We start from the raw sequence: 27,927 nt of genomic DNA, 5'->3' as shown, positions 1-27,927 counted from the left end.
ATCTCTTTCATCCTATTTGATGAATGCAGAAAACTAAAACAAATGATGGGAAGAATGTGTTGGTTTTGATATAACTCTAATGAAGTGATGCAAAGTGGGTTAACACATTCAAGAAACTCAGTCTCTACTTAGTTACCTTTCATTATGTGCTAGCATTATGCTAAGTGCTTGTTTAAGCCTAGCAGTAATTAAGCCTGGCACTGAGAGGTAGTATTCATGCTTCCATGTTGTAGGAGAAGGCATTGAGGGTCAGAATTGTGAAAGAAGGTGTTCAAAGTCAGATAGCTCCTGGGTGCTTGCTGTAGTATGGATGTTTACTGTCCCCCAGGGCTGATGTGTTGAAGGCTTGGTTCACTGTTGATGTTGCTATTGGGATGTGGTGGAAGCTGTAGGAAGTGGGGCCTAAAGGAAGGAAATTAGTTCATGGGGGTGTACCCTTGAAGGGGATTGTGGGACCCGGGCCCTCTTCTGTCTCTTTGCTTCCCAGCCACTATGAAGTGAATAACTTTACTCCACCTTGTTCCCTGTACCATGAACTCACCACAGGCCTAAAAGTAAAGGAGCCACTGACCATGGACTGAAACCTCTGACACCTGAGCCAAATAAATTTTCATTTTTGGTAGTACTGGGGTTTGAACTCAGGGCCTTGTGCTTGCTAGGTAATCTTTTCTTGTTAAATTGATTATCTCGAGTATTTTGTCCCAGCAATGGAAATCTGACTAATGCAGTAGTGGATCCAAGATTCCAACCTAGGTTTATTTGACCCACAGCCTATGTTCTTTATATTGTTTTGCTTGTCCAGATAAAAGCAGCAACTGTTACATTGTAAGTTAATGCCCTGTGAAAATTACATTTTGAAAGTTACTATCTTAGCTGGGCAAAGTGCTACATTACTGTAATCCAAGCACTTGGGAGGTTGAGGCAGGAGGATCGTGAGTTTGAGACCAGCCTGGGCTACATAATGACACGTGCTTATCTAAAAAAAAAAAGTTATTATCTTTAAATTATTCCTGGTGCAAATGAAAATGCTTAAGTCAATGAGTGAGTGAGTGAATGAGTAGAGTGAAAGAAAGAGTGGAATGAGTGGGACTAGATTGGAGGCACGGTATATATTGCTTTCCCAGATACACTAGTATATGTAAAGTCAGGTGTTTAGTAGTTTTACCAGAAACTCATCTTGTAAGAAATTAAAAGTCCATTTAAAAAATGCAGACAAATCAGGTAGTGCAATGTAAAAACATGGAGGAGATGATGAGCTTAGAGACAAGATAACTAAAAGCTGAGAACTCGTGGGTCTGTGAATCAGGAGGTAGTGAAATGCTATGGTGTTAATTTCAGCCTAATGTCCCTCCGTCCTTCTTTAAAAGTCCTTCTCTGTGGCTCTTAAATAAATAGTGATTGTTTATTCCTGGCATGTTTCCTTTCATTCATTTTAAATTCTAGTCTTTGGGAAATAGGCCCATTTTACTTCTTAATTTTTTTATTTTGTGAAGCTGGGGGTTGAACCCTGGGTCTCATATATGTTAGGCAGGTGCTCTCCCACCGAGCCACATCCCTGGCCCAAGCCCATTTTATTAAGTTTCAAGAGATTGATTTAAGAATGGTTTTGTCCCATGTGCCCGCCTCCATTTGCTTTGCCATTTATTTTCTTTCAAGAGGATGCACTGGTACCCAGTGCTGGGAGGAGCACTGGGGGTCTTGCGTTCAGAATGTGAACATTGATTTTAACTGTTTTCTGTGCTATACCTCTGCCTTAAGCTGTGCCTGGTGTCCCCCAATCCTGCCATGTCTTCTTCAGAGTATAAACTTCCAGCCTTATGCTGGGGCTGAGGAATACCTGCTGCCCAGCTGTATGGCCAAGGGAGGGGGATCTGGGGTCTCACTGAGTCAAGCAGACTTTGAGCCAATCCTATTTACTGTTTTTAGTCTTGCTTTCACCACTCACTACATCACTCACAGGTGCCTGGACTGGGAAATCCCTTTTTATATTGCAACTCAGTTTCCAGGTTAAGATTTAGCTTTTTCTTCCTTATTCCCTTCTTCCCTCCCTCCCTCTTTCCTCCTCCCTTCTTACTCCCCTCTGTTCCTTCCCCTTCTGTCTTGCTATGCATCATAGGCTGGCCTGGAACTTGTAATTCTCCTACCCGAGCTGGCCAAGTGCTGGGATTAAAGGCATGTACCACTATGCCTTTCTTGCTAGCTTTCTTGCTCTGTTTTTATTTGTCTAAATTTGTTGCCAGTTTCATCTGCATTCTTAAGGGTTAAAAAGCTTGCAGGAAAAGCAAAATCCAGAAGTTAAATTCTAATGTGAGAAATTTATGATTTCCTAATGAGCGCATTAGGAAAAAGCAAAACTAGCAGCTTATAATATAAATAAGAACACTACACAAATGGGAACATCTAGAGTCTTCTCAGGGGATGACCTGCTAAACTTTGGCTTAATAATTCCTCGTAATGATTTGTGAGTATGTTTATGCCTGAAGAGCATTGAATTTTAAGCAAACTTTCAAATTAAGTTTGCAAAAAAGTACACACAGCTTCTAAGGGTACAGGTTGATGAATTTTTACAAAGTAAATGCAAATTGAGTGACAGGGCATTGCCAGCAACCCACAAGGCCCATTCTCTCTGCCCTATCTCCCTGTCACCTCTGCTAAGAATGACTACTACTCTGAGGTCACATCCTGTAGATTAGTTACTTTTGGATTTTATATAAATGAAATCATACAGTATGTGGTCTCTGCTCGTTTCTTTTGTTCACCTTTATTCGTGTGATGCACTTACAAGGTGTGAGAATTCTAGTCCATTCATTCTCATTCCTGCATTCCATTAAGTGAATAGACTAGTTTTTTCATTTTGACAGACATTTGGATGGTTTCTAGTTTTGGTCCATTATGAGAATGTTGGTGCATCTGTGAGTGTATTCCTGTTGGTTAAATAGCTAAAAATGAAATTACCAGGTCACTGGGGCTATGTGCATTAAGCTTTAGTAGGTACTGCCAAATGGTCTTAGAAGGGGTTGTACCAGGCTCTACTCCTGTAACAGTGTTGATGTGTCATTGCTCCATGTTTATCAACATTGGATGTTGTCAGTCTTCTAAATTGTAGCCATTCTGGTTGGCAGGTAGTGGTTTATCACTGTGCTTTAAATTTGAGTTTTTATTATGGCTCAGAGGTGAAACATCTTGTCTAAGTTTATTAGCCATTTATTTATGATCTTTTTTGAAAGTCCTAATCATAACTTTGCCAAATTTTCTATTGGATTCTTTGCAATTTTCTTATTGATTTGTAGATTTTCTTTTTGATTTATGTATTTTAGATGTGAATTCTTTGGATGTATGTATTGCATGTCTGTCACTGTGTGTACTTTGATCAACCTCTTCCCCTAACCACTCCCGCTCCTGATAACCACCATTCTCCTCTCTACTTCTGTGGGACTGACTTTTCCAACTCCACATATGTGAGATCACATGGTATTTGTCTTTCTCTGTCTACCTCATTTCACTTAATGTAAGGTCCTGCAGGTTCATCCATGTTGCCCCAACTGATAGGGTTTCTCCCTTTCTATAACTGAATAGTATTCCATTCCAATGTGTGTGCGTATACATATACATCTTTCAATAAACACAGGAGTGCGGATATATCTTTGACATACTGATTTTGCTTCCTTTTCATCTAAACCTGTAGTGGGCTTTCTGGATCATATGCTAGTTATGTTTTTAATTTTTTGAAAACTTCCATATACTTTTTCATATTAACTGTGTTAATTTACATTCCCATTACAAATGGAAGGTATCCCTTTTGTCTATAGCTTTGTCAATGTGAAGCTTTTATTTTTTTGATAATAGCCATTTTTAACAGGAGTGAGGTGATATCTCATTGTACTTTTGATTTGCACTTCCTTGGTGATTAGTAATCTTGAATATCTTTTCTATGTCTGTTGTCCATTTGTGTGTTGTCTTTTGAGGAATGTCTATCCAGGGTTGTTTTTCCTATTTTTAAAATTTGGTTATCTGTTTTCTTACTGTTGAGCTGTTTTAGTTTCTTACATATTGTGGATATTAACTTCTCATCAGATGTATTAGTTTGCAAATAATTGTCTTTTCACTTTAATTTTGTCTTTTTCTGTGCAGAGGCATTTTAATTTGATGTAATCCTATCTTCCTATTTTTGCTTTTACTGTTCAGACCAACGTCATAGAACTTTCCCTCTATATTTTCCTTGTAGTAGTTTCAGAGTTTTGAGTCTTACATCTAAGTTTTTAGCCCATTTTAGGTTTTTTTTTTAATATATGGATGAGACTATCCCTTGCCCCTTGTGTGTTCTTTGTGCCCATGTTGAAAGTCAGGTGGGTCTAAGTAAGTGTGTGGATTTGTGTCTTTGCTCTTTATTCTGTTCTGTTAGTCCTGGTGTCTGTTTCTATGCCAGTACCCTGGCTTGTTGCTGCACCTTTATAGTGTATTTTTGGAGTACAGTCGCATGATGCCTCCAGCTTTCTTCCTTTTGCTCAAGATTGCTTTGGCTATTTGGGGTCTTTTGTGGTTCTGTAAAAATTTTAGTATTGTTTTTTCTTTTTCTAAGAAGAATGTCATTGGTATTTTAGTAGGGATTGCATTGGATCTGTATTGTTTTATGGACATTTTAGCACTAAATCTTCTAATTCCTGAACACAGGATATATTTCCATTTATTTGTGTCTTCTTCAATTTCTTTTCAGTGTAAAGAGCTTTCATCTCTGATGGTGTCAACTTGACTGGATTGAGGAATACCTGGAGAACTGGTAAAGCACTATTTTTGGGGTATCTGTGAGGGTGTTTCCAGAAGAGACTGGCATTTGAGTCAATGGACTGAAGAAGGAACATTTGCCCTTAACATAGACAGGCATGGTCCATTGAGCTGAGCTCCCAGAAAGGACAAAATGACCAAGGATTTCAGGTCTTTGCCTTTGGAGCTGAGACTCACAGCTCTTTTTCTGCCCCTGGACTTCAGCACTCTAGTCTTTTGACTTCAGGACTTACCCCAGCAGGCCCTGCCACCCTCCAAGCCTCCCAACCCACTAAGTCCTCAGGTCTTCAATCTTCACTGAGAGTTATGCCATTGGCTTGCCTGGTTCTGAGTCTTTAGTACTTGCCCTGAGCCACACCACAATCATCCCAAGATACTTAACTCAGATAGATTTTGAGGGACATGACTTGTTACCTGGGAAAGGAGATGAGAATAAATGAAGAACAAAATGTGAATTATAGAATTGCATGTTGTGTTGGATATAGCTAAGCCATAAAAATGTAGGCATTACTGGGAATATAGGAAGGAGAAGATGAGAAAGGGATCTGAGATGTACTGAGTGCTCATTAAGTGCCAGCTACTCTGATGGAAGCTGTAAATATTACCACCTTTAATATAAAAAGCAATTCTGTAATAGTAGAAAAGTTTGAAAATTTTGGATGATTTGACTAACACACCTACTGGATCATGGAGCTGTCCTGATGTCTGAGGGCAGGATTTGAACCTAGATCTACAGTTGTGATTTTCCACTTCCTTTCCACTTCCTCCCTTCCTCCCTCTGTCGTCCCTTCCTTTCCTCCTTCCCTCTCTTCCTCCTTTCTTCCTTCTTTACAAAGAAGTTTTTTTTTTTTTTTTTGTAAATGAATGTTATGCTTTTCATGGTAGAAACACTGAAACTTACATATGTTTTAATTAGATTTCACTATAAAAGAAACCACCACAAAACTTAGTGGCAACATATGTTTATTCAGCTCATATTTTCTGCTGGCAGCAATTTAGGTGGGTTCAGTAGGGCTGTTCCTCTGAACTGGGCCAAGCTCAGCTGTTGCCAGTGGGGCTCACTCATATGTCTGGGGTGCCAGCTGGGATACTGGGGCCAGCTTCTCCATGTGGTCACCCATCATACAGCAGAGTAGCTTGGGCTCGTTACTCTGGGGAAGAGAGTGCCTGCAAAAGAGAGCAAGAGTGCCAGAGAGAGCACAGAGAAGAGTGCAAGAGAGCTCAGAAAAGTCCACAGGACTCGGGCTCACAATGAGCACTTCCCCTCTGTTTTAGACAGCTCAGGATGCTGTAACAGAATATAGACAGGTAGCTCAAAAAACAAACATTTGTTTCTCATAGTTCTGGAGGCTGGGGAGGTCAAGAATGAGATGTTGGCAGATTCTCCCTGGCTTGCAGAAGGTTACTTTCTCCCTGCGTCCTCATGTGGTAGAAAGAGAGAAAGCTCTGATCCCTCTTCTTTTTGCTCTAATGACGCTAATCCCATCAAGGGACTTCCTCCCTCATAACCTCCTCTAAACCTAATTACTTCCCAAAGGCCCCACCTCCAACTACCATCACATTGGGGGTTAGGGCTTCAACACAGAAATTTGGGGCGATCTGAAGATATTGAGGAAAAAAATCTTGGTTTCCCCTAATAAATGTGTAGGTTATTTTCACAATTCCATTAATATGTCTGGATTTCTCTCCATTAGCAAGCAATTCTGCAGCAGACATCAGCTGGCATTATCTGTTTGGAGGTGGCATCAGATCCCACAGGCTGTGGGTTCAGTCTTCAAGCCTGCCCTCACCTCAGGCACCAGGCCTCTGGGCTTCTGAATGACTGGCTCCAAATTAGGGTTCCTTCAACCCGCTCTGTAAGTCTCTATACTTTTACTAGAGTGACTTACAGGACTCAGGGAAACATTTGCATTTAATGGTTTATTATAAAGGATATTTTAAAGGATACAAATGAACAGTCAGATGAAGAGGTAGGTAGGGAGCAGCCTGGAAGGGTGGGAAGGGCCTTAGGTGTTGCTAGGATAAGGAGGAGCTCTTGTTCACCTTCCTGTGGGTCTTCATGTTCTCGGTTGTACAGAAGCTCTCAAAATCATGTAGTCTTTGGTTTTTCTGGATGTTTCACTGCATGAGTATGATTGAGACATGGACAACTGGGTAGAGATGTGATTGGACAAAAGGGTCGATCTGTGATCTGATACAAATACACTGAGTAGGCAAATCCAGCCAGGCCTGCCCAGATTCTTGGCCTCTCTCTAGCACATTCCTGCCTTTTGGGCATGGCAGAGCCCTTCTGAAATGGCTCTCTTATGATCTACTATGAGACAAGGTAGGCAGGGAGTTCCTTTGTGGCCAGCTCCAAGAAAGGCAGGGGAAGATTAGGACATATGTTTTGTTTCAGTGGTCCATCTTGGGGAAGGGAAGTTCTAGTTACTATGGTCTGCCTTTGGGAGAAAAAGGAACAGTTAAAAGGAGGATAGGGTTTTGGAGGCTGATGGAGTGGTTCAAGTGATAGAGTACCTGCATAGCAAGCATGAGGCCCTGAGTTCAAACCCCAGAGACAGATTTTGCTTTGAGGCCTAAAGTTTCTCAACACCATAGCCAAGTCAGCTTCAATCTTTAGGGCTCTGGAGCTGCTTCAGGATCCAAGGACAAAAGACCAAAAACTTTAACAAGTGATATGCTTATTATTCTAGCCATTTAGAAAATAAGCAAATATATATGTATATATATGTTAGAGTGTATGCGTATATATGTATACATACATCTATATATGTTAGAGCATTTGTAGTGGAGGGAACACATCTCTTTGTGATAGTAGGTGATTAATTACAAATACAGAGAACCAATAAATATGGATAAGTATGGATTTGGTGATGGTTTAGTCCTTTGTCCATTGACAGACTGTATGACCTGAGTGACCAATCACAAAATACAATCCTTGTGCCTGTCCAGCCTGCTTTTTTGGATGAAGTCATGTCATAGTTATTTATTTGATTGATCTGATTGTAATTCAGAAACATGTTGAACAGCACACAGTGAGGAGAAGAGCACACAATGTGGCGGTCAGAGGCCAAGGTTTAAGCCTAGGCTTTGCACTGATTAGCTGTTGACTGAAAAAACTTACTTTACTTCTTTGAGTTTCAGTTTGCCCATCTGTAACTACAAAAGTGTCAGTCTTCTTAGGTGTTGTGAAGATTGTCTAAAATATTTTATATCTGTTCTGGATCATATAGTAGTCACTCCCTGTAACTAGCAACTGAACATTGAAATGTGGTTGGTCCAAATTGAGATGCAGTGTAGGTGTGAAACATGCAATAGATTTCAAATACATAGTATGAAAAAAAGTATCTTATTAATTCCATATTGAAATGGCAATATATTGTCCTTATTAAGTAAAATATATCATAAAAATTAATTCTGTTGTTTCACTTTATTTTTAATGTGGCCACTAGAAATTTAAAAATTATATTTATGGCTCACTGAAAAGTGCTATGTTTTGTGGAAATTATCTGTAGACCACAAAATATTGTGTAAATGTTAGTTAGAGCTTGAACATGTATAGAAGGTTTAGTTGAATGGATAGGTATTCTAAGTGACAGCATGAAGAGTGTTTATTTATCTTTACTAAAATTTTAATATAAGCTTTCATCTAGGCATTTAAATTTTTCCTTCTTATGTGTAATAGGGTAGGAGTGATAATTCAATTATATGAGTAAATAATAACTTCAGTGCATTGAACTACAGTGATGCAGGCCTTGTGCTAAGTACTGATTAGGTAGGACTCCTTTGGCCACACGTGACGGAGATAACATGTGAGTTAACTGAGTCATTGAAGGGGGAATCTTCTAACTGTGGGAAGAGGAGGGGTGCAGTGGGTGTAGACCTTTAGACTGTAAATGCTAACTTCTGTCTCCCTTTGTTTCTCTTTCAAGTTTACTCTTTCTCTTTTGCAACATCCTTCTCTTGGATCACTGTCTCCACGTGTCACAAAGCATGGCTTGTACAACTGTTGTGTGTCATCTTTGCTCTAGGGAAGGACTTAGAATTAATCTCTCTGACCCGCCCCACCCATGGCTTTTTGAGACAGGGTCTTACTATGCAGCTGAGGCTGGCCTCAAACTTGAGATCCTGCTGCTTCAACCTCCCAAGTGCTGGGATTGCAGATGGATGCCACCATAACTGACCTCTCTTTGGTTTTAAATTGAAATGTCTCACAAAAAAGACCATTGTTGACCTAGCTTGGTTTCAGGTACTGCCCCTGGGTTATGGCAGCTTTACCTCCAGCACAGAGGAAGAGAATATCCCAGAAAAAGGAAGCACTGCTCTCAGTTGATAAAATATAAATATATATTATAGCTACTGCATGTTTGGATGTAGTTTTTCCCCTCAAAGGTTTATGTGCTGGAACCTTGGTCTCCAGTGTGGCATTGTTGGGGTGATGGAACCTTTAAGAGGTGGGGACTAGTGGAAGGAAATTAGGTCATAGGGGCTCTAAGCTCATGAGTGGATTAATTCTGTTTTGTGGGGGTAGGTCATAACAATAGATTAGCTCCTCAGAGAATGGGCTGTTACAAAGAGCTAGCGTGGCTTCTTCCCATCTATCTTTTGCTTTCTAGCTCACACTCATGACTCTTAGGTCCCTCTGATGGTCTTCTGAAAAGGAATTGGTGGTAGCTTTAGTATCTCATAAGCAGATGGAATGCATCTTACTCTTGCCTCCAGTATGGATGAAATCTGATAGTTACTTCCCCAAAATTAGAATACCACATACGGAGATATTTATTTATTTATTTATTCTTTTTATTTATTTATTTTTTTCTTTTATTATTCATATGTGCATACAAGGCTTGGTTCATTTCTCCCCCCTGCCCCCACCCCCTCCCTTACCACCCACTCCACCCCCTCCCGCTCCCCCCACCCCCTCAATACCCAGAAGAAACTATTTTGCCCTTATCTCTAATTTTGTTGTAGAGAGAGTATAAGCAATAATAGGAAGGAACAAGGGGTTTTGCTGGTTGAGATAAGGACAGCTATACAGGGCATTGACTCACATTGATTTCCTGGGCGTGGGTGTTACCTTCTAGGTTAATTCTTTTTGATCTAACCTTTTCTCTAGTTCCTGGTCCCCTCTCCTGTTGGCCTCAGTTGCTTTTAAGCCACATACTGAGATATTTAAAGATGACAGGAAGCCTGAAATTTGCTTAAAAAGTAGTTATGAAGGGCTGAGAATGTAACTTAGTGATAGAGTACTTGCCTAGCATAAATGAGGCTCTCAGTTCGACCCCCAGCACTTGCAATAAATAAATAAATAAGTAAATAAATAAAAGGGTCTATACATATAAAGAAAGATTGCCCATGACTTGCTAAGTGCTGATGCTGAGTATTGGGTCCAAGGGGTCCATTACATAATTTTACTTACTTTTGTGTATAGCTGAAAGTTTCCATAACAGAAAGTAAAAAGACAAATTTCTCCACTCATTACCTAAGTTCCTTATTTACTTTTAGTACAAATGGAGAATTAAGTCACAATCTCTCACTTGGCCATCTTGAAGCAAATAGTCTCAGAATCATTGTGTGATTTGCTGACAGTTTGCTTTGAGTTATGTATCAATGTTGATGGCTTAAAATAGCATATACTACATTGAAATTATGTAGGCATATCAAAGACAGTTACATCCAAAGGGAAAGGTATCTCTAGGGAGTTCACTGATGACATAGGCAGGGTTCCCAGCTCTGGGGTGTGTCTGTCCTGAAAGAGCCTCTGGGCAGCATGGTGAGATGGAAAGATTGCTGGCTTTGGAGTCAGGCACAATAGGCTTAGTTATGTATCAGTTGAGGAGCAATGACTAGAAATAACAACACATAGCACTCATTCGATCCTCACTGTGTGCCAAGCACCATGCTAAGCTCTTTATGGTCTTTATACCATTCAATTGTAATGGCAGCCTATTAGATGACGAAACAGGGCTTAGAGAGGTTGTATGACTTCTCCACAACCACATGGACATTAATTCCTAGTAAAAATTGTGGTAAATTTGTAATTGAAATCCAGTGGTTATGTTGCAGACTATATTCCATATAAGATTAGTTTAGCTGCAATGACAGAAGAAAGCAAAATAACAATGATTTACAACAGTAATTTTTTTTCTTTTTCTCCTTTAATCTAAAGTTAATCAGTCCAGGGCTTCCATGGATTTCTGGGAACATTGAGGGGCCCAATGTTCTTTTGTCTTTTTGCTTCATTATGAAAGTCTTTCAATCTCAAGTTTACCTCATGGTCTGAGTTACCTGCTCAATTCTGTATTCCAATCAGAAAAAGGGAAAAAGATTAAGAGAAGGTCATACCGCTTATCTTCCGTTTTAAGAACTCATAACAGAAGTTACTCATAAGATGTTTGCTTATATTACAGTGGTCGCAATTTCGTCCCATATACATGAGTGGCAGATTGTAGAATGCTTGCATGTGTGTCAGGATCAAAGTATATCTTTTATACTACATGGCCATGTGCCCAGTGAAACGGGTTCTACTAACATTGAATGTGGGGAGGAATATTGGGCATCACTTGGCATCACTGCTTACATACACGCAGCTGCATTCCAGAACTGCGGTCTCCTTAAGTAAGAAATGGGCATGGTAATCCTTGTCGTAAGACCTTTTGCATTTGAATGGGTAAAAACATGAAAAGCCAGTAATTTTGTTCAGGAAATACTAGCTCCTCCCTTCTAGTTATAGGTGGTCACGTGGGCAGTAGTGGTTTGGTGCTCTGGAGACTCAGCACCCCAAGAACTGGCTTTGCTGGCATCTGGGTGGTCACTGCCTTCTGAATCACCAGTGTGGAATATCTGCCATGTGCTCCACATGCTTTAGAGTACAGTACCCTGTTAGGCACAATGGGGTTATGGATAATAAGCTTTCTATTTTAAGGATATTAAACATAAAATCCTATGTGGTGAGGGCCAAACACAGGAATATCCAGGGTTTAGGGGAAACTTTTACTTCTTTGTTGGCTTGTACCTGACTTTGGGGAAATATAGGCCACAAAAACTTTTAAAATATTTTTTCTGAGACTAAGAGTAAGTGTGCACAGGACCAGCTCATTGTAGCTTACCAGAGTCTGTCCATTTGAGAAGCTGCAGTTTCCTTGCTTGCAAGAGGACATATGAAAATGATAAGTACGTCCATGAATTGCTCTTAAAATGGTAATGTAGGTGTTGTATTGTTAGATCATGAGCAAGTCCTTGAAAAGTCAAAAACAAGCCACATGTTAGCAAATGGAGTTGTTATGTCTTAAGTGAGTTCATTAAAGAAACCTAGGGTAAAATTTTTTAAAAGCTAAAGATGGCTCTACCCCAATAATTTTTTGCATTTTTGTTCAATTAGCAGATGTTTTTGAGCACCTGTTACTTAGCAGGCACCGAGACAAGCCTGGCAAAACATGAGTACTGTCTTTACCTATCAAAGTTGCTCAAAATCCCTGAAGGATAAGTTGACAAATATGTCCTCAGGCTACTATATAGTCAGATTATAATGAAAAATTATTATGTTAATTCTGAAACAATTCTAAAATTGTAAAACTATTTCTTTTTTACATATTGACATTATGAAATTTTGAGGCATCTTAAAAGTGACGGTGATACTTTCATCTGCAGCATGTTTTTCTTTCTCTTTGTTTTTGTGGTACTGGGGATTGAACTCAGGACCTACACCTTAAGTCACTTCACCAGTCCACCAGCACATTTTTTGTGATGACCTTGATCCTATTGATCCCTGCCTCCCGAATAGCTAAGATTACAGGCGTGAGCCACTGATGCCTGGCCTGTAGTTTTCTTTCTTAATGTTGTAACTTAAAATGGATTCTTAGATTTGATAAAATGAAATATTTGAGTATGGTGTTAGTGGCCATTGTGTACTTTCATATATCTAATTTTATTTGCTTCTTCCTGTGAGGCAGGACAGGTAGTTTTCTACACCATGAAGAAAGGGAATGTGGCTGAATGGTTACAGATGATAGAAAACTTACCTACTACCCAAAAATATAGTTGTAATTTTTTCTCCAAAGCTACTGGTTTTTCCATCTTGTTTCTTTAATCTACATACACCCAAATTTGTACAGCTGTGCAGGTGCAACAGAGGTCAGACTTCTTTTAAAGTTAGGAGTGTGTTTCAGTTTTATATTTAAAAAGTTATTTATTTATCAAGACAAGGTCTTACTTTGTGGCTCATGCTGGCCTTGAATGCGGGGTTCTCCTGCACCAGCCTCTGTGGTGCTGGGATTATAGGCATGTAACACCTAGCCCAGTTTAGAAGCTTGCTTTTAATGAAAATAAAGATATTTTCCTTCTAGTGATTTCCTCTTTTTTTTTTTTTTTTTGCAGTACTGGGAGTTGAACTGAGGGCCTTGTGCTTGCTAGTAAGGCACTCTACCACTTGATTCACTGCTGCCAGCCACTCTCTGGTGATTTCAAATTGGACCAAAGGATAACCAAATATAAATTTTTAAGAGTAGATCATAAAAACTTCATTGAGCCAGGTGTTTACAAAACAAGATTGTCTATTGTGATGCTACGTTAATTGAAAACTTTCAGGCTTCACTGAGCAGAACCTGCAATGAGGCTAAAAACCAAGCAGGTTCCCTAAGTCTCCCCAACCATTTTTCACCATTCTTAGTAAGGCAGGTCAGCCCTAAGGGATCTTCTAACTTCCACGTTGATCAGTGGAATTGCCCCTTTAGCCTCACACAATGGCCAAAGCATGCTCAGAAAAACAGTAGTTGAATCCTAACTGATAGCCTTGGGCAAGTTACTTAGCCTCTCCAAGTTTGTCTAAAAATTACACTTCTGTGGGGTTGTTGGGAATGTGAGAATTGAGGAAGGTAAGGCATCTGGAAAATGGCATATAATCAATCAATAAAGTTATTTTTATTACTACCAGAGCTTCAAGTGGCACAGGTTTTAGGATATTACCTTTAAAAATATGCTGTATCTGGAAAATTTGTCCTGTCTTGCAGGAGACTGAGCCCTCCGTTGGGTACAAAGTAATGTTATTGGAGTAGTTCAGATTTTTTTCATTAGCCATCAGCTCACTCAGTTTATTTTCCAGCACTCTTACTCTTCTCTCTTATGTGTCGCTCTATGTGTAACTTGACAACTGCTACTATTTATGCATACGTACCTCCAGTGAACCTTGAGTAACTGGGACATAGCAAATTGGAACACTTGAGTGATCCTGGGTTTCCCTCTGGGCATCATTTGGAGGAGAAGAGGGAAATGACAACTAAAGTTTTCAGATGATAGGAAATTTGAGAACTAGAGAGTCATGCCGTTTAGTGTCTTCACTTTTATTGCCAAGATGAGGAGAATGAACCAAGGTCACCCTGCTAATTCAGAGAAGAGTCAGAGCAGATCCCTAGTCTGTTCCCCCTTTTTCTGGACTGTGGCCTGAAGATGTGGTTTTGGCATCTTTTTGGTCATGTCTCTCCTTCAGCTTTTATAGCTTCAGCTTAAGGTGAGACCATGACACTACAGGTCTCAAATTTGAAAGCCTGCAAGCATTGTCTGACAGCTGTGGGAATGAGTGGAGTAGACTGGGCACCACATATTGGAAAGTGGTGGTGAATTATGGCTCTCAAACTGGAGCCCGTGTACCTTCTGGAAAGGCATCTAGGCTAAAAGCTTCCTCCCTCCCTCCTTCCTCCTTCCTTGTACATGACAAATCAAACATGTTTGGAGGGCCAGATAAGAGCTGCTGTTCTCCAGTTTTAGGGCCTTGCTCTATCTGTATCCACAATATGCAATAAAGAGATAACCTAAATTATGACCCTGAGGCATGTTGCCAAAGTAAGTTTCAACAGTATTCCTTGAAGTATAGTAATTAAAGCAGAAAATTGAAGGAATACATTTTTGTGAATATAATGGTCACGAGCTGCTAAATTTACTTTAGAAGCCATTAATAGGCTGCAATATGAATATCTTAGTTTTGTTCTGCCTTTAAATTTATTTGCTTATTTTTTTCAGTACTGGGGATTGCACCTAGGGACTTGTTCAGCGAGGCAAACGTTCTACTCTTCTACTTGAGCCACCCTCATTGCCAGCAGCTCTCTTTATAAAAAAAACATAGTGTAGCATTTCTGTTTATTAATTTATTAATTCAGTAGAAATTTATTTACCATCTAACGAGAGTGTGGTACTCCTTTAGGTGTCATGGGAGATGCAAACATGAGCAAAACTTGAATTTTTGTCCTTAAGGAGTTCAAGGAAAGACAGGTATGCAAATATCTAAAAACTCAAGGGGAACGTTCACTTTACATTATACAAAATGACTTCACATTATATCATGATAACAAATATCTTAGGAACTATTTTAGCCTAATTTTAAAGTTCAGAAATTGCATTTTTGAGAAAGTGATTTTTTTCAAATATAAAAATGGAACAATACATTAATAGTAATAATAGGTGGTGTTTGTTATGCACTTAGTATATATCAAGAAATTAATGCCCACTTCAACCTTGTTGTGCTGGCGCTATTATTATGCCATTTTACAGGGGAGAAAAATGGGATAGAGAAGTTCTGTAACCTGCCCAAGGACATAGAGTGAAGAGTTGGTGATCTTGGGACTATAGATGATACGGTTCCAGAACCTCAATCTTCATTAGGCCATTGTACTTCTGCAGAGCAGAAAGCACAGATCCAAATCCTAGGTAGGTCCTGGCATGTCTTCATCTTCCACCCCCACACACACACATATGGCATTTGCTGTGACAGGAGAGCATTTGGATTTTGGGCAGGATGACAGGGATACAGAGGGAGAGAGGCCAGCTCCTAAACATTCGTGGGTGTGGATAATCTTCACAACTGACATCAGCAACGGGAAAGAATACCTCCCCCTCCAAGAGGCATTCAAGCCTTTGCCTTTGTCCCATATTCAATATTATATTCTTGAGATAAGATAAATCATGGAGTAGTCTTGAACTTGGAAAAATAGGAGAGTTAGGCTCTAAATGTTCACCTGTTTTTTGTTTTTTAACCAGTACCACTTCCCTTCCTTAAGCTCCAGTTCTTATTCATAATCACATCGACTACTTTCCATTAACATATTTCTAGAAAAAAAGAATACTTAGCTTTTTCTCAGCTCCTCTCATGGGAGAAACTATGACTGTCAAGGCACTGAAGACAGAGTTGCACCCAATCCAGACCAATAATTTCAGCAATAGACAACATTTGTTAGGTACTTACTACATATATGTTAGGTACTAATTTAAGTATTACTTCAACTATATAATGATAGCACACTTACTGTGCTTATCTATAAAGTAGAACAGTAATATCTCCATGGATAAGTGAAATCTTTATAAATTTGATCTTTTGATAGTAAAATAATAATCTTTATTTTTCCCCCATTTTATTAGAATATAACAAAGAAAATTTTAATGTTGAAATTCATGCATATTTCAATATAGACCCAATCTCTAGTTTTTAGACTGCTGTAAATTAGTCTATTTACGGTATTTTCTGGCCATCATATTTTCTTTATATCCCAAGTTTGTGGAATTACTAATAGGTATTCTGATTAATTTTGTTTGTTATGAATTATGAGTATAGATAAAAAATAAAACAATATGGCTTGGGGATGTAAAAAATGATAAAGCACTTTCCTAGCATATGCAAAGTCCTGGGTTCAGATCCTAGCCAAAAAAAATCCTTGATGCTTTTTAGTTCATTCATGTCTTTCTTTAAATTTGCAAACTTGGGAGATAGATATCCCAAAATACAAAGGCATATGTCTCATCTACAATTTCTTCCAGCAATATGCCTGCAGCTCTGAAGTTGAGCAAAAATAACTGAGAGCACTCTTTTTGAAAATAATAATTTTCACTTTTCAAAACATGGTTCTCTCTAAATTCTCTCAATCTGGGGATCATAAATCCAGCATGTGTCAAGGCACGCAGAAGACACTAGTTGTTTATGTTCCCTGTGGGTCAGTAATGTTTTAATAGTGAAAGAGAAGTACAGAAAAAGATTTAAAATGTTACTGGAGAAGATTTTGTTACTAGACTTTAAGAGTTATTACTTCAGGGAAGTAACTAAAATAGGTCACTCTGACAGATTTGGAAAATTGAAAGTAAAACATTTGTGTTTAAAATTCTGTTACAGTTTTTCCTGCCACCCTTCAATTTGTTTGATCACATTGTAAGTGGGCTGTAGCTCTAGATTCTAACTCAGGTCACACTATACCTTCATCAGATGGGAAAACAACTGTCAGGGAGATTAGGTATTCCAGGAAGTCCTCTTAACCTCTTCTGATTCATCCTTTTCCTGAAGATCTGTGGTTGATTGATCCTTGAACAAGAAAATGTCTTTCAATCCAATTAATTTATTTTATGCAGACTTATGTTAAGCTAGAGCTTCCAGGAAAGTCTTTGGGTTTCAAATGATCTGGACTGGAACATCTTAGAAGCTTTAGTTTGATTTTGTGATCTGAGGTGATCAAACTAACAAGAAGAGAAAAAGCATGTAAGTCGTGTATGGGCTCCAGCAGATTTTACATGCATTTCCCCCCCTCCCCTCTTCTCTCTTTCCTTTCCCTCTTCTCTTCCTCCTCCTCCTTCTTCTTGGCATGGGGGGGGGGTGGGGATTGAACTGTGGGTCTTGAGATCAAGCACCCTATCACTTAAGCCACACCTCAGTCTTTTGACTTTTAGTATGTTTTTCAAACTAACTTGCTGAACATGCTTTCTTGTATCAAATGACTTTTGTGTGTGTGTGTGTGTGTGTGTGTGTGTGTGTGTTTGTGCGTGGTACTGGGGTTTTTGAACTTAGGGCCTACACCTTGAGCCACTCCACCAGCCCTTTTTTGTGATAGGTATTTTTGAGATAGGGTCTCACAGGCTATTTGCCCTGGCTGGCGTTGAACTGTGATCCTCCTGATCTCTTCAGGCGTGAACCACTGGCACTTTGCTACCAAGTCACTCAAAGTTCTAGATCTCATCATGTAGGCTAGGCTACTGTGGAATTTGCTATGGACTCTAGACTTGCCTCAAACTTGAGATCCTCCTACCTCAGCCTCCTGAGTGCTGGGATTGTAGATATGTACCACCACACCTGATGGCAAACTATTTTTTTTTGTTGGTTTTGTTTTTTGGTGGTACTGGGGTTTGAACTCAGGGTCTTGAGACCTAACTAAGCAGGTGCTCTACCACTTTAGTTATGCCCCCTAGTTCTAAAAATGATATATTAAAACCAAGACTCTCACCTACTCTTTTACCTGAGCTGATGGGAATGAGGCATCTTTCTGAAGTCTTATTTTCTCAGGTGAAAATGAAAGATTAGTAATTATATTTTGAGATTTAACGGAGTTTATCCAGGTTATGGGAGACAATTTTGGGACCCTCTTTAAGAAAACAAAATCACAAATGCAAAATTAGGCACACAGCCTTTAAAGGTCCTTCTGCAAGAAAGGGGTCTTTACCCTTAAGCTTAACTAACCTTCAAATAAATTGTCCTCTGATAATGACTGGCCACTTTCTTTGCCCAGAATTCTGAAAGAAAAATAAGGGGCAAGGCAGGAAAGAAAACCCTTGTCTGTCTTGCTTTGTAGCCATCGCTCAAGCTGACTGACTGGTGTCCGCAAGGTAAATGATGACAGACCTGACATTGCACCTGACTTAGCTCCTCCCCCCATTTATCCATTCAACGTGTAGTCAGATCTGCTTACTAGGCGGAATGCACTATCTACCTCCTAGCATTGCAGCAGTCAACGCTTTGCTGTTTTACTTAGGGATCATCCCAGTTCTGGGACGTGCAATCCAGTACTCTATTTCCTACACATCGCTTTGTATTAACATGTTTTTTTTTTTTTTTTTCTTTGCAATGGAGTTACAGAGCACTCCACGAGGACGGTTACTATCGGGGTGGCTTTGACTTACCGAATCTTCCAGCAAATATAGGCTAAGTTGTATGAAATGGGCGTGTCTGGCTCTTCCCAACAGACCCCCCCTCGTGTTCTCCATGCTCACCCGGCTGAGACCCCTAGCCCCTTTCTTCTTCAGCACACGCGCGCTAACACACCCCTCCCACCCTCGTTGTAGTAGTCCCTTCCCCCTCCTACCCCGCCCCGTTTTCCGCTTTCCACCTCCCTCCCTTCGAATCTCCCCAACCCTTCTATTATTCCCTCCCCACGGCCCATCACTGGGGGAGCTGCCCTGCTGCGCAGAGAGGCGACGCGGCGACACCTATAGGATTGCTTCCGGGCACTGTCCAGCCAGAAGGTGGCCGGCCGGGTGCCCGAGCTCGGCAGGGCCAGCGCTCGGCGGGGCGGCACCGGGGACGCGCGCGCCGCCCGCCTGCGCCCGCCGCGCTCCCTCCCTCGCTCCCAGCCCCGAGTGGCGCTCGGCCCAGGGCGGTGGCCTCGGAAAGCGCCTTTCGCCTGGCTGCTCCCTCTTCTCCCTCCTCTTGGCGTCATGTCGGGCACTTAATTTTTTTTTTTTTTTTTAAATTCCTTCTTGAGCCGGTTCCACCTTCCACCACCTTCCTTTCTCAGGTGGATTATTTTCTCCCCCTCTTCTCTGCGCTTGCCCATGAGCCTCCTCGGGAGCTACCGGAAAAAGACCAGCAACGATGGTTATGAATCTTTGCAGCTGGTGGACAGTAATGGGGACTTGAGTGCGGCGAGCGGCGGGGGTGGCGGCAAGCCGCGAGTGGCCGCGAGCGCGGCGACGGCGACGCGGAGTCCCGCCCGGCAACCCCCGCACCGCGCCAGCACCATGGACAGCTCAGGTAGCGCGGCCGCGGGTGCGCGGAGCTCCGCGGGGTCCTCCAGCCCCACGCTTCCACCCCGGCCGCGGTTGGGGACCGCGCTAGGTTGGAGGTGAAGGCATCTAATACCAGCAGGGTGTCGCGTGTCTAATTTCTTTCGTCCAGGGAGCTAGGAAACGTTAGATCAGTCCGAGGCTCAGTGACCGTAGCGAGCACCTCTTAATCTCTCTAGGCTGCTGAGTACACCAGTTGGGGGCGGGGAAGGGGAGGGAAAGGGGAGGGGAGGGGGTGGCGCGAAGAGCGGCTGGGAGCAAGGCGCCGAGAGGCAGCTGCTTCTCACCACCCAGCTGGGTGAGCGGGAGAGGTGAAGGAGCAAGTGCCTTGATTGTTTTTGCAAGCTGCAGACGGTATCTGTTCCATTGTTACTCTGGAAATGTCATGTTATTTACAATTCTGCTAAGCTCGGCCACGTCTGAGCGTCTTAGCCGTCCCATACCTGGGACCTAGAGTCCTGTTACACAGCTTTTATGATTTGCGCAGTGAAATTTATTTCATCTGTTGTTGACTTTGGTCTTGTTTATCTTTACACTCATGCATTGAGTGGACTAATATTTTATAAACCTTTACCTATAGGGAAGTGCTTCTACACTTTTTATCTGAGCCTGCAGCCATCTTTTATAAAATGTAGTAAGTTAGAGTCCTCTCTTAGGAATGCTGTTAGCATTTAAAATTTGTGTAGTAAAACAGTCATTTACTGTATCCACGTTGGAGGAGGGATAGCGCTACAATTATTTGCTTTCCTTTTCAGGAATTCAGGATCAGAGGATTGTTTACACAGAGATAATTTATGCCAGTGCTCGGTAGTTTATTGTACATTGGTAACTTTAATAGTAGACAACTGATTTCGAAAGAAACATTCATGTTGGGCTGTTTAGTCAGTGATGAAACCAAACCGAATTTAATGTCCGTTCTTTACAAACAATTGCTTGTTTATTTTAATTGTATAATGGCTCTCCCTGGGCTGTCACTTTCTATTTTCCTCATGTCTGAAGTGGGATGAAATATTGTCTACAGATAGTCAAATGTCTTGGGCTGAAAACAAGTTTACCAGTCAAGTGCTGATTGAAGTTAAATAAGGTAGTATTGGTGGGAGGTCCTCTCAGACCACTTTAAATAAAACTAACGTCTTCCCCCAATGGACTGATGGCTTCAGAGGTTTGGTATTGATGTTGTATGTGGTTATGTGATTTATGTTTTTTTCAAATCTGTGGCATATAAGTGCAATCCATATTTTGGCTGGAGGTAATCTCCTTTAAAAATCTTTTACAGGTTCATGTTTCTCTGACTGACGCCACTCTCCACAATCATTTTTGGAACACAGTGGGCATGTAAGCAAATAATTGAAATAAACACATTCCAAATGAGTGCAGAGCCTCACTTCAGGGACATGAAAATAAATCTATGCATTTTCATTTTTCTGAGGAATTAATCATTTTAGGAGTTGGAATTTGTTTTTAAAATATGTTATGTTGTAGAGTAAATTCAACTTGTATTTTCTAGGCCTGGCTATGGAGCAAGCACTGTGCTAAACCTTGTGGGGATACAATAATTTATTGAATCCTTTTGGCCTGTAATGGGTAATCATTTAGTAGGAACAGTAACTAGCACAGCAGTCAATACTAACTCTTGGATTTTTGAGGGTCGTCTTTTGCAGTAAATCAGACTCTTTCAATCGGTCGAGAGAAGAATAAATTGCCTTGATAAACTATTGCCATGGGAAAGCATCTTCATTAAGAAGATTCTAATTGTGCCTGTGCCATTGCCATGAGTTGATTCCTCAACTTGATCAAATTAGTGCTGGATGAAGAGGCTGCAGAAATTCCATTCCCATTCACCAACCGCTCCCTTCCCCAACACATTCAATCCTATATCTTGTTAGGGGAATGTTGGGGCTTTGGTGCAGTCCTGTAGGGTTGGATTTTTAAAAATGTATATTTACAATCGAGAATGCAGTTTGGAATGATGCTGTTTGGTTTGGATGAGGGTTTAGTTTACTAGTGCAGCTATATGTCTTATCTAATTATAGTCTTTCTTTTCAGAGCCTCAAAGTGTGTCCTGTGCAGTGTAAATGTATCCATTTGTTTGGGATATTTAATTAAACTCATAGATCACTTCTAATGCAATAGTAATCTGCCCATTTATTCAACTGACTGTACTGTGACATGGTGGATAGGATAGGCGGTCATGGAGCTTTTGCTCTGGCAGAAATGTTTTTTCATGGAAAAATTATGTAGATGTCCATCTAGAGAACTTAAAAGCTTAGTCTCGACAATACCTTGCATGTGTATGGTTATTTATAATAGATAGACTGCTTGGACACTTATCTTATTTCATATCCCAGAATTCTATTAAGTAGGAAAGACAGCAGATGTGTCTGTGCCTGGAGACTTAGGATCAAATCTGTGTACTATTGTTACTAGCTGAAAGACTAGTAGTCTTTTCAAATTTATTTCCTATTAACAGAAGGGGAAATGTAATAGCTGTTTTTATCCTGGAGCTTTAGCTGGGGTTTAACACAACGGGAGAATACATTTGCAGTTTTCTTTACTTCGCTGTCTGTGTCCTCCCAGTTTATTATTATTTATTTTACAAGGAGATATGGTAGGAGATGGTAGGAGACTTGTCTAAGGTGGAATAGCTAGTTTGTGACAGCCAGACTTAGATCTTCTGTCTATAAAGGCTGAGATTTTCCCCATTAAACTAAACTGACCTGTGTAGGCATAGCATCAACTGATTATTGAAATGGAAACAATATTATCTACTCTGATTTTCCCCTTTGGTTTTAGATGAGGAAGGGACAGATGTTCAGACAAATGTAATAACTTTCCAAGTCAACAGACTTTCAAGGGATAGGTTCCAGAGCAGCCTCCTAGCCAGATGTGTCTTTTAGAGCTCTCTGTCTTCTCTTTATTCAAATCATTCTCTAGAAAAGGTTGTCATTCTAAGGTCACCCTGTCATATCACAATGGCACTGTAGCTATTCCAACTCACTACTCAAGAAACTCCACATTTTTCTTATGCATCCTTTTTCTTTTTAATAGTAAAGTTTATTAGGAGAGGAACAGGGGGAGGAAAAGCAAGAGGGAAGCATTTCCTGTTCCCCACTCAGGAAATGGGGGCAAAGACTCCTCTCTTATGCATACTTAACATTCCAGGGGAAGTAGAACACACAAATCCCACACAAGTGGAACTCCCCATCTTAAGCCACTAAGGTGAGCTTAACTTAGCAAACTCATAATGACCTGCCATAAAAGAGTAGTCCAATTAAAGTCTGGAAACACTTTAATGATGTTTAAAAGAGTAAGAATAATGAAATATATGGGTTGAATATGAAATGACCACCACCATAGGCTCATATGTTGGGACACTTGGTCCCCAGCTGGTAGTGGTATTTGGGAGACAGTGGAAACTTTAGGAGGTGGGTCCTAGCTGGAGGAAGTAGGGCACCGGGGAGTGCCTTTGAAGACTATACCTGGTTCTAGGGCTTTTCCCCTTTCTATTTTCTGACTGCCATGATGTGAATTGCTCTGCTCTGCCATGTCCTCCCCACCATGAAGAACTGAAACTTCTGAAGCCATGAGCCCAAATAAATATTTCCTCATTTTAAGTTCGTTATGTCAGGTATTTTGTCACAATGACAAAAAATGACTAAATATGAAGGATGTTAAAATACTTTTCCATTGAGTGTGACCTGTTTGGAAAAAAATTATCTTTAATAAATGCTTTTCTAGGTAGTGCTTAATTCAATATTCACATTTTGAACTATGCTTTACTATTATAAAATATTTATTTGGGTAACTTTATAGTTCATAGAAATATAATAAGCATGTATGTAATAATACTCCTTTCTTAAGAATACCTGCCCATGCAAGGATTTTGAAGGTTGGTTGCAAAGTCAATTTATCGAACTTACTTCATGTGTGTCTATGGTTTTGCTATTTCTGCATAACCATTTAAGAATGCACTAGCTACTGGATAACATAGCAAGGTATCTTCATCTGTGTATCAAATTTCAGTTGGTTGGGGACTGCCAGGTTTCTTGGACTTGTAAGAGAAGTTCCTTGAACCAAATCTCTTAAACAGAACCCTGTAGCCAAAGATGAATGCTTTCTGTGATGGGGCTTTTACAGTCTTCTGCTCTCATCATGCTTTTATTTGGTCAAAATTAACCTTTCTAATGTCTAGATGCAAAAATCAATCCTTCTTTTATATAGTGACCCTTTGACAGTTTGAGAACTGATACTGTTTCTCCTCTTGGTCCAGATATCCTCTTTTCTGGGCTAATTAAGCCGAGGTTCTTCAGTTTTTCTTTTCTTTTTCTATACAAATCATTTCCAAAGCTGGCTGTGGTGGCACGTGGTTATAAATCCAGCTTCTTGGGAGGCTGAGGCAGGAGTTCAAAGTCAACTTGGACTATATAATGAGACCTGTCTCAATAAACAAACAACAATAAAACATAAAGCATTTGCATATATTTATTCTAAATTTTAAGAATAATTTATTGTTTTGATTTTGCATAGCAGGGTTTTCATCAAGTTTTATTATAAATGGTTCCTGTGTTCTTGATTAAAAAAGAATTGAAGATTCTGAAAGGAATAGAATGAACAAAGTGAAGTGCCCTTGCCTCCCTGATTCTTTAGGCCCTTGACTCAGAGATAGCCCGTACTGAAAGTTGATGGAAGGACTGTCAACATATAATGTTTGTGTGTCTAAGCATATACATTGCACATATATACATTTAGACGTACTATTAAAATTGTAACAAAATGTAAATTCAAAGTTTAATTATGTATGTATGTGTACATTGTTCAATAATGCTTAATAATAAAAGTAGCTTCCATTTAGTGATTATGATTCAAACATCATGCTAGACCCTGTGCATATATTTTGTTCTTCATTTTTCTTCAAGGTAGAAAAAGTACAGTTTATTAGAATAGAAAAAGGCACTTCCAGAACTGAGAGTGGGTCATCTCAGAAAGGTAAAGAACAACCCCAACTTCCACCATGCACAGGCTTTTATTGACATTTAGGGGACTTGGTGGGTCAAGTCCCTGCTGAAGACCAGTCTACAAGGAGTGATTGACGTGAAAGTTGTGAAAGCATTACTTGTCTCAATAAACATTCTGTACCAGGTGATTTCCCATGATCACCTTAGGAAAACCCATGGGGGAGGGAGAAAATTTTAAACCACCATGAGATCATAATGATATAGCAATGGATAAAAGGCAGATCTTGCTCAAAGTAGCCCACCTTAACTTGAGTAGACCAGAACTTTTAAATCTTTCGTTACTTGGAGTCAGGTGCAGGGGGCCGTAAGTGATGTGGATGCATTTCAGAGCAAGGTTAATCTGGCTATATCTCCTTATAAGTTTACAACAGGCCTCTCTCTGTCAGTCATTTTAGGGGTTTCACAGGTGTTTCATAAGGAAATGGAGCTAGATGCCAAATTCTAGAGCAGTTAAGCTTGCAGCTAAACAAGCAGGCCAGCCAAGGGGCAGGGGTGAGAGAGAGAGAGAGAGCACCAAGGATTCTCCTTCTCAGAGTTCCCTTTGCATATCCCCATCTCTCATATCTAACTGCTACCCATAATTCCCTCAAGGACTTGAGACCCTGAAATATTTCAGGGAATGGGAAGTCAAAGTCAGTCTTTGCTTCCTGCTGGTATAGTATGAGGCAATAGGCTTGAATCAGGAGTCTCTTGTCCTTGCTGTCTGTCGATGGAGACAGCTGAGATTTCTGGTCATGGACAATCCAGGGGACCTCTGTAGAGGCAGGTATATCCTTTGGAGATGGTAACCAGCTGTAGTTGTGTTTGAGTCCAAGAAGCCATACTCAGAGTTTAGTAGAGTCAGGCCTTGCACATAAGCTCTAGTTATTCTATAGTGAGTAAAACACCAAAGAGATTGCAAATGAAGAGTTCAGTGGAAATTTTTTCTATTTGCTTCTTTCACTGAGGCAAGGAAAAATGGGAGGGATTGAGGGAACTGAAATGAGTGCAGTTATTTCTCACTTTCAATCTCTTGCAACACCACAGATATGTCTTCTTGTTATACATATAATATAAAAATCATTGAAATGCTAGAAATGAAGGAGACATGAAGAAGACAGAGCAAAAGCAGCCTTGAATAAGGCTGATAAAGCCTTGAGAGAACATGAGAGAACATGTAATTGGTACAGCTTTCTAAATTTATGGAACAATGTCTTGCCAAGGAAAATGGATCCAACTGCTCTCAGTACAAAGACCAGGGTATTCTTAACTAGACCTCAGAAGCCCATTATGGAACCTCTGAAAGCTAACCCAGCAAAACTTCTTGTTGTTTCTACCCCCTCCATTTCTATGCTTTTGCATAGAAAAAGCTTTGTCCAACTTATTTCAGAGCTATCTGGATGTCTACTTTTGCAGGTGCTCTCCTCCTCTTTCTTTAGAGTTTGGCTTGGCTGCTCTTTAATCCTTGTAAGCTGTGTGTGATGGTCTTCTCCATGCTCTCCAGCAGCCTGGACACCTTGTCACAGCTCTCATCACATTAAGCTGTGATATGCAGCCTGGCCTGTCTCTCCCACTAGACTGTAAATAAAGTTCAGAGCAAGGCTTTGTCTTATTCACCTTTGTGTTCTTGTCACTGCTTGGCATTTATTGGAAGCCTGATAAGTACTTGTGGCATTAATGAAATCATGAACGGACTTTGAATTTTTGAAAAGGGCATTTATAATGAAATATGCCTATCTAAACCTAGATGAATTTACAGTATACAGCTAGATTTTTGAAAGAAATGAGGCCAGGCTTAAATGAAGCTGTTGGCAGAAAGCTAGACCAATTCATCAATGAGCATTTTTCATGTGCATGAATACCAGCGGGGAGAGAATGATGATAATACATAGTCTGGGTTTTCTGAACATAGGAATGTAAATGAACAGCTTTTCAAAAGACTGCTTTCTTGACAAAAATGCAATGGATGACTCACCATAAAGGTAACTATTTTTTTTTACTAAAAAATAGGAACTCAAAACGTATATAGTTTTTTTTTTTTAAACAAACTAACTATGGATGACTTTTATCTGTAGATCCGTATTTTTTCTTACTCAGTATCACATAGTTTGAATCTTGGCATTTTCAGGTTTAATATTGAATTCTTTGTATCACTTTTGGCTATCTGCAGTTGTAGGTACACTTTACATTGACTTATTGCTTTATTATAATCTGTACTCCAACCTAGAACTTTGGATAAAAAGTTATAGCTTTGAGGTAGATCAAAGAATTCTGGAGTTTAGGTGTGTATTTTCTTACTGCAAAATGTGTAGTATAGGAAAAAAATCTCTATTATACTTATTCTGTATTCAACATCTCTTCCTGAAATTTCCCTGGAAGCTTTTGACAGAGCAGCTCAATGTCTGAGGAATAAGTCCTTCATGGTTCAAGGAACTAAAACTTACATGTGCCAAGAGATCTGGCGATTTCTACTTCCTTTAATTGCTTTACCTGACAGGTCACAGTCCAAAATCTTGATCTAAAATATCTTATTTCAATAATTCTTTTGAGCATAATTTTAAAAGGCATCAGGGATAAAGCTTTACATTAAAATTGTATGTGGTCTTAATAAAACAAATAACACTACCAAAGTAGCAAATAGATGACCAATGCCTTCTGTGTGGTACCAGTTTGCATGTCTAGAAAATGACGATCGCAGGGTAGTACCCTGCCTGGTAGTTGGCATGTGTGTTTGGCATATGTGGTAAGCCACCTCCTGAGTGTAGAAATATTATGCTGTGAAAGAAGTGCACATTAGGGTAGGGGCTACTTGCAAGAGGCAAGGTGAATAAGTGGGGTAATAATAGACAGAGAAGTGCTAGGGAGTGCAGAAGAAAGAGCCATCATTCAACCAGGAGGACTAAGGAAGACCATGATGGAAGGTGATGTTTGAAGCAGAAATCAGGGGCTGGTGAAGGAAAAGGAAAGTATTTTGGGCTGAGGGCTAAGGCAGAGTGACATCTCAGGGTATGACGTGGAGACAATTGCATTTAGGCCTTGAAGTTGGAGACCAGGTGGGTGGAAAGCACTGTAGCAAATGGCCCTGGGAAGGTAGATTGAACCTAGGTTAGGGGTAACCTGCTGAGGAGGTTGGACTTTTTTCTGTAGGCAGTAGGAGGCCATTGAAGATTTGGGGCAGAAATGAGATAGGACTGACTTTTCCACTAGGCATGGTGCCTAGGAACCACAATACCTTCAGGGCTCCAAAATAGTAACCTTAATTTCTTTAAAAAGCCAAATAAAATAAATGAGGATAACAATAATGAATTCATCTGTATTCCTACGTAGTCATAACATATATCTACTT

The 27,927-nt window shown here is 40.1% G+C and overlaps 1 protein-coding gene across 8 annotated transcripts in view; it reads left to right on the top strand.

Annotated features, from left to right (window-relative positions):
• The window catches only part of Dnajc6 (DnaJ heat shock protein family (Hsp40) member C6), a 132,231-nt gene that overhangs the window by 27,125 nt on the left and 77,179 nt on the right, over window positions 1–27,927 (top strand). For 2 of the 8 annotated variants that reach the window (XM_074079872.1, XM_074079871.1), the window contains exon 2: window positions 4,715–4,777. The exons of 2 other annotated variants lie outside the window; for them this stretch is intronic. Coding sequence is in view for 2 of the 6 variants with exons in the window: in XM_074079869.1 (XP_073935970.1) it covers window positions 19,357–19,555 (199 nt within the window). In the remaining 4 variants the exon portion in view is untranslated. Of the gene's footprint in view, window positions 1–4,714; window positions 4,778–19,184; window positions 19,556–19,850; window positions 19,942–20,899; window positions 20,923–27,927 lie in introns of those variants that run through there. 4 more of the 8 variants (XM_074079869.1, XM_020183960.2, XM_074079874.1 and 1 more) reach the window with 4 other exon arrangements.

This window comes from Castor canadensis, chromosome 7 (assembly GCF_047511655.1).
Source record: "Castor canadensis chromosome 7, mCasCan1.hap1v2, whole genome shotgun sequence".
NCBI lineage: Eukaryota > Metazoa > Chordata > Mammalia > Rodentia > Castoridae > Castor > Castor canadensis.
The sequence above is the reverse complement of the archived record's forward strand: the minus strand, read 5'-3'. Positions and strand labels throughout refer to the sequence as shown.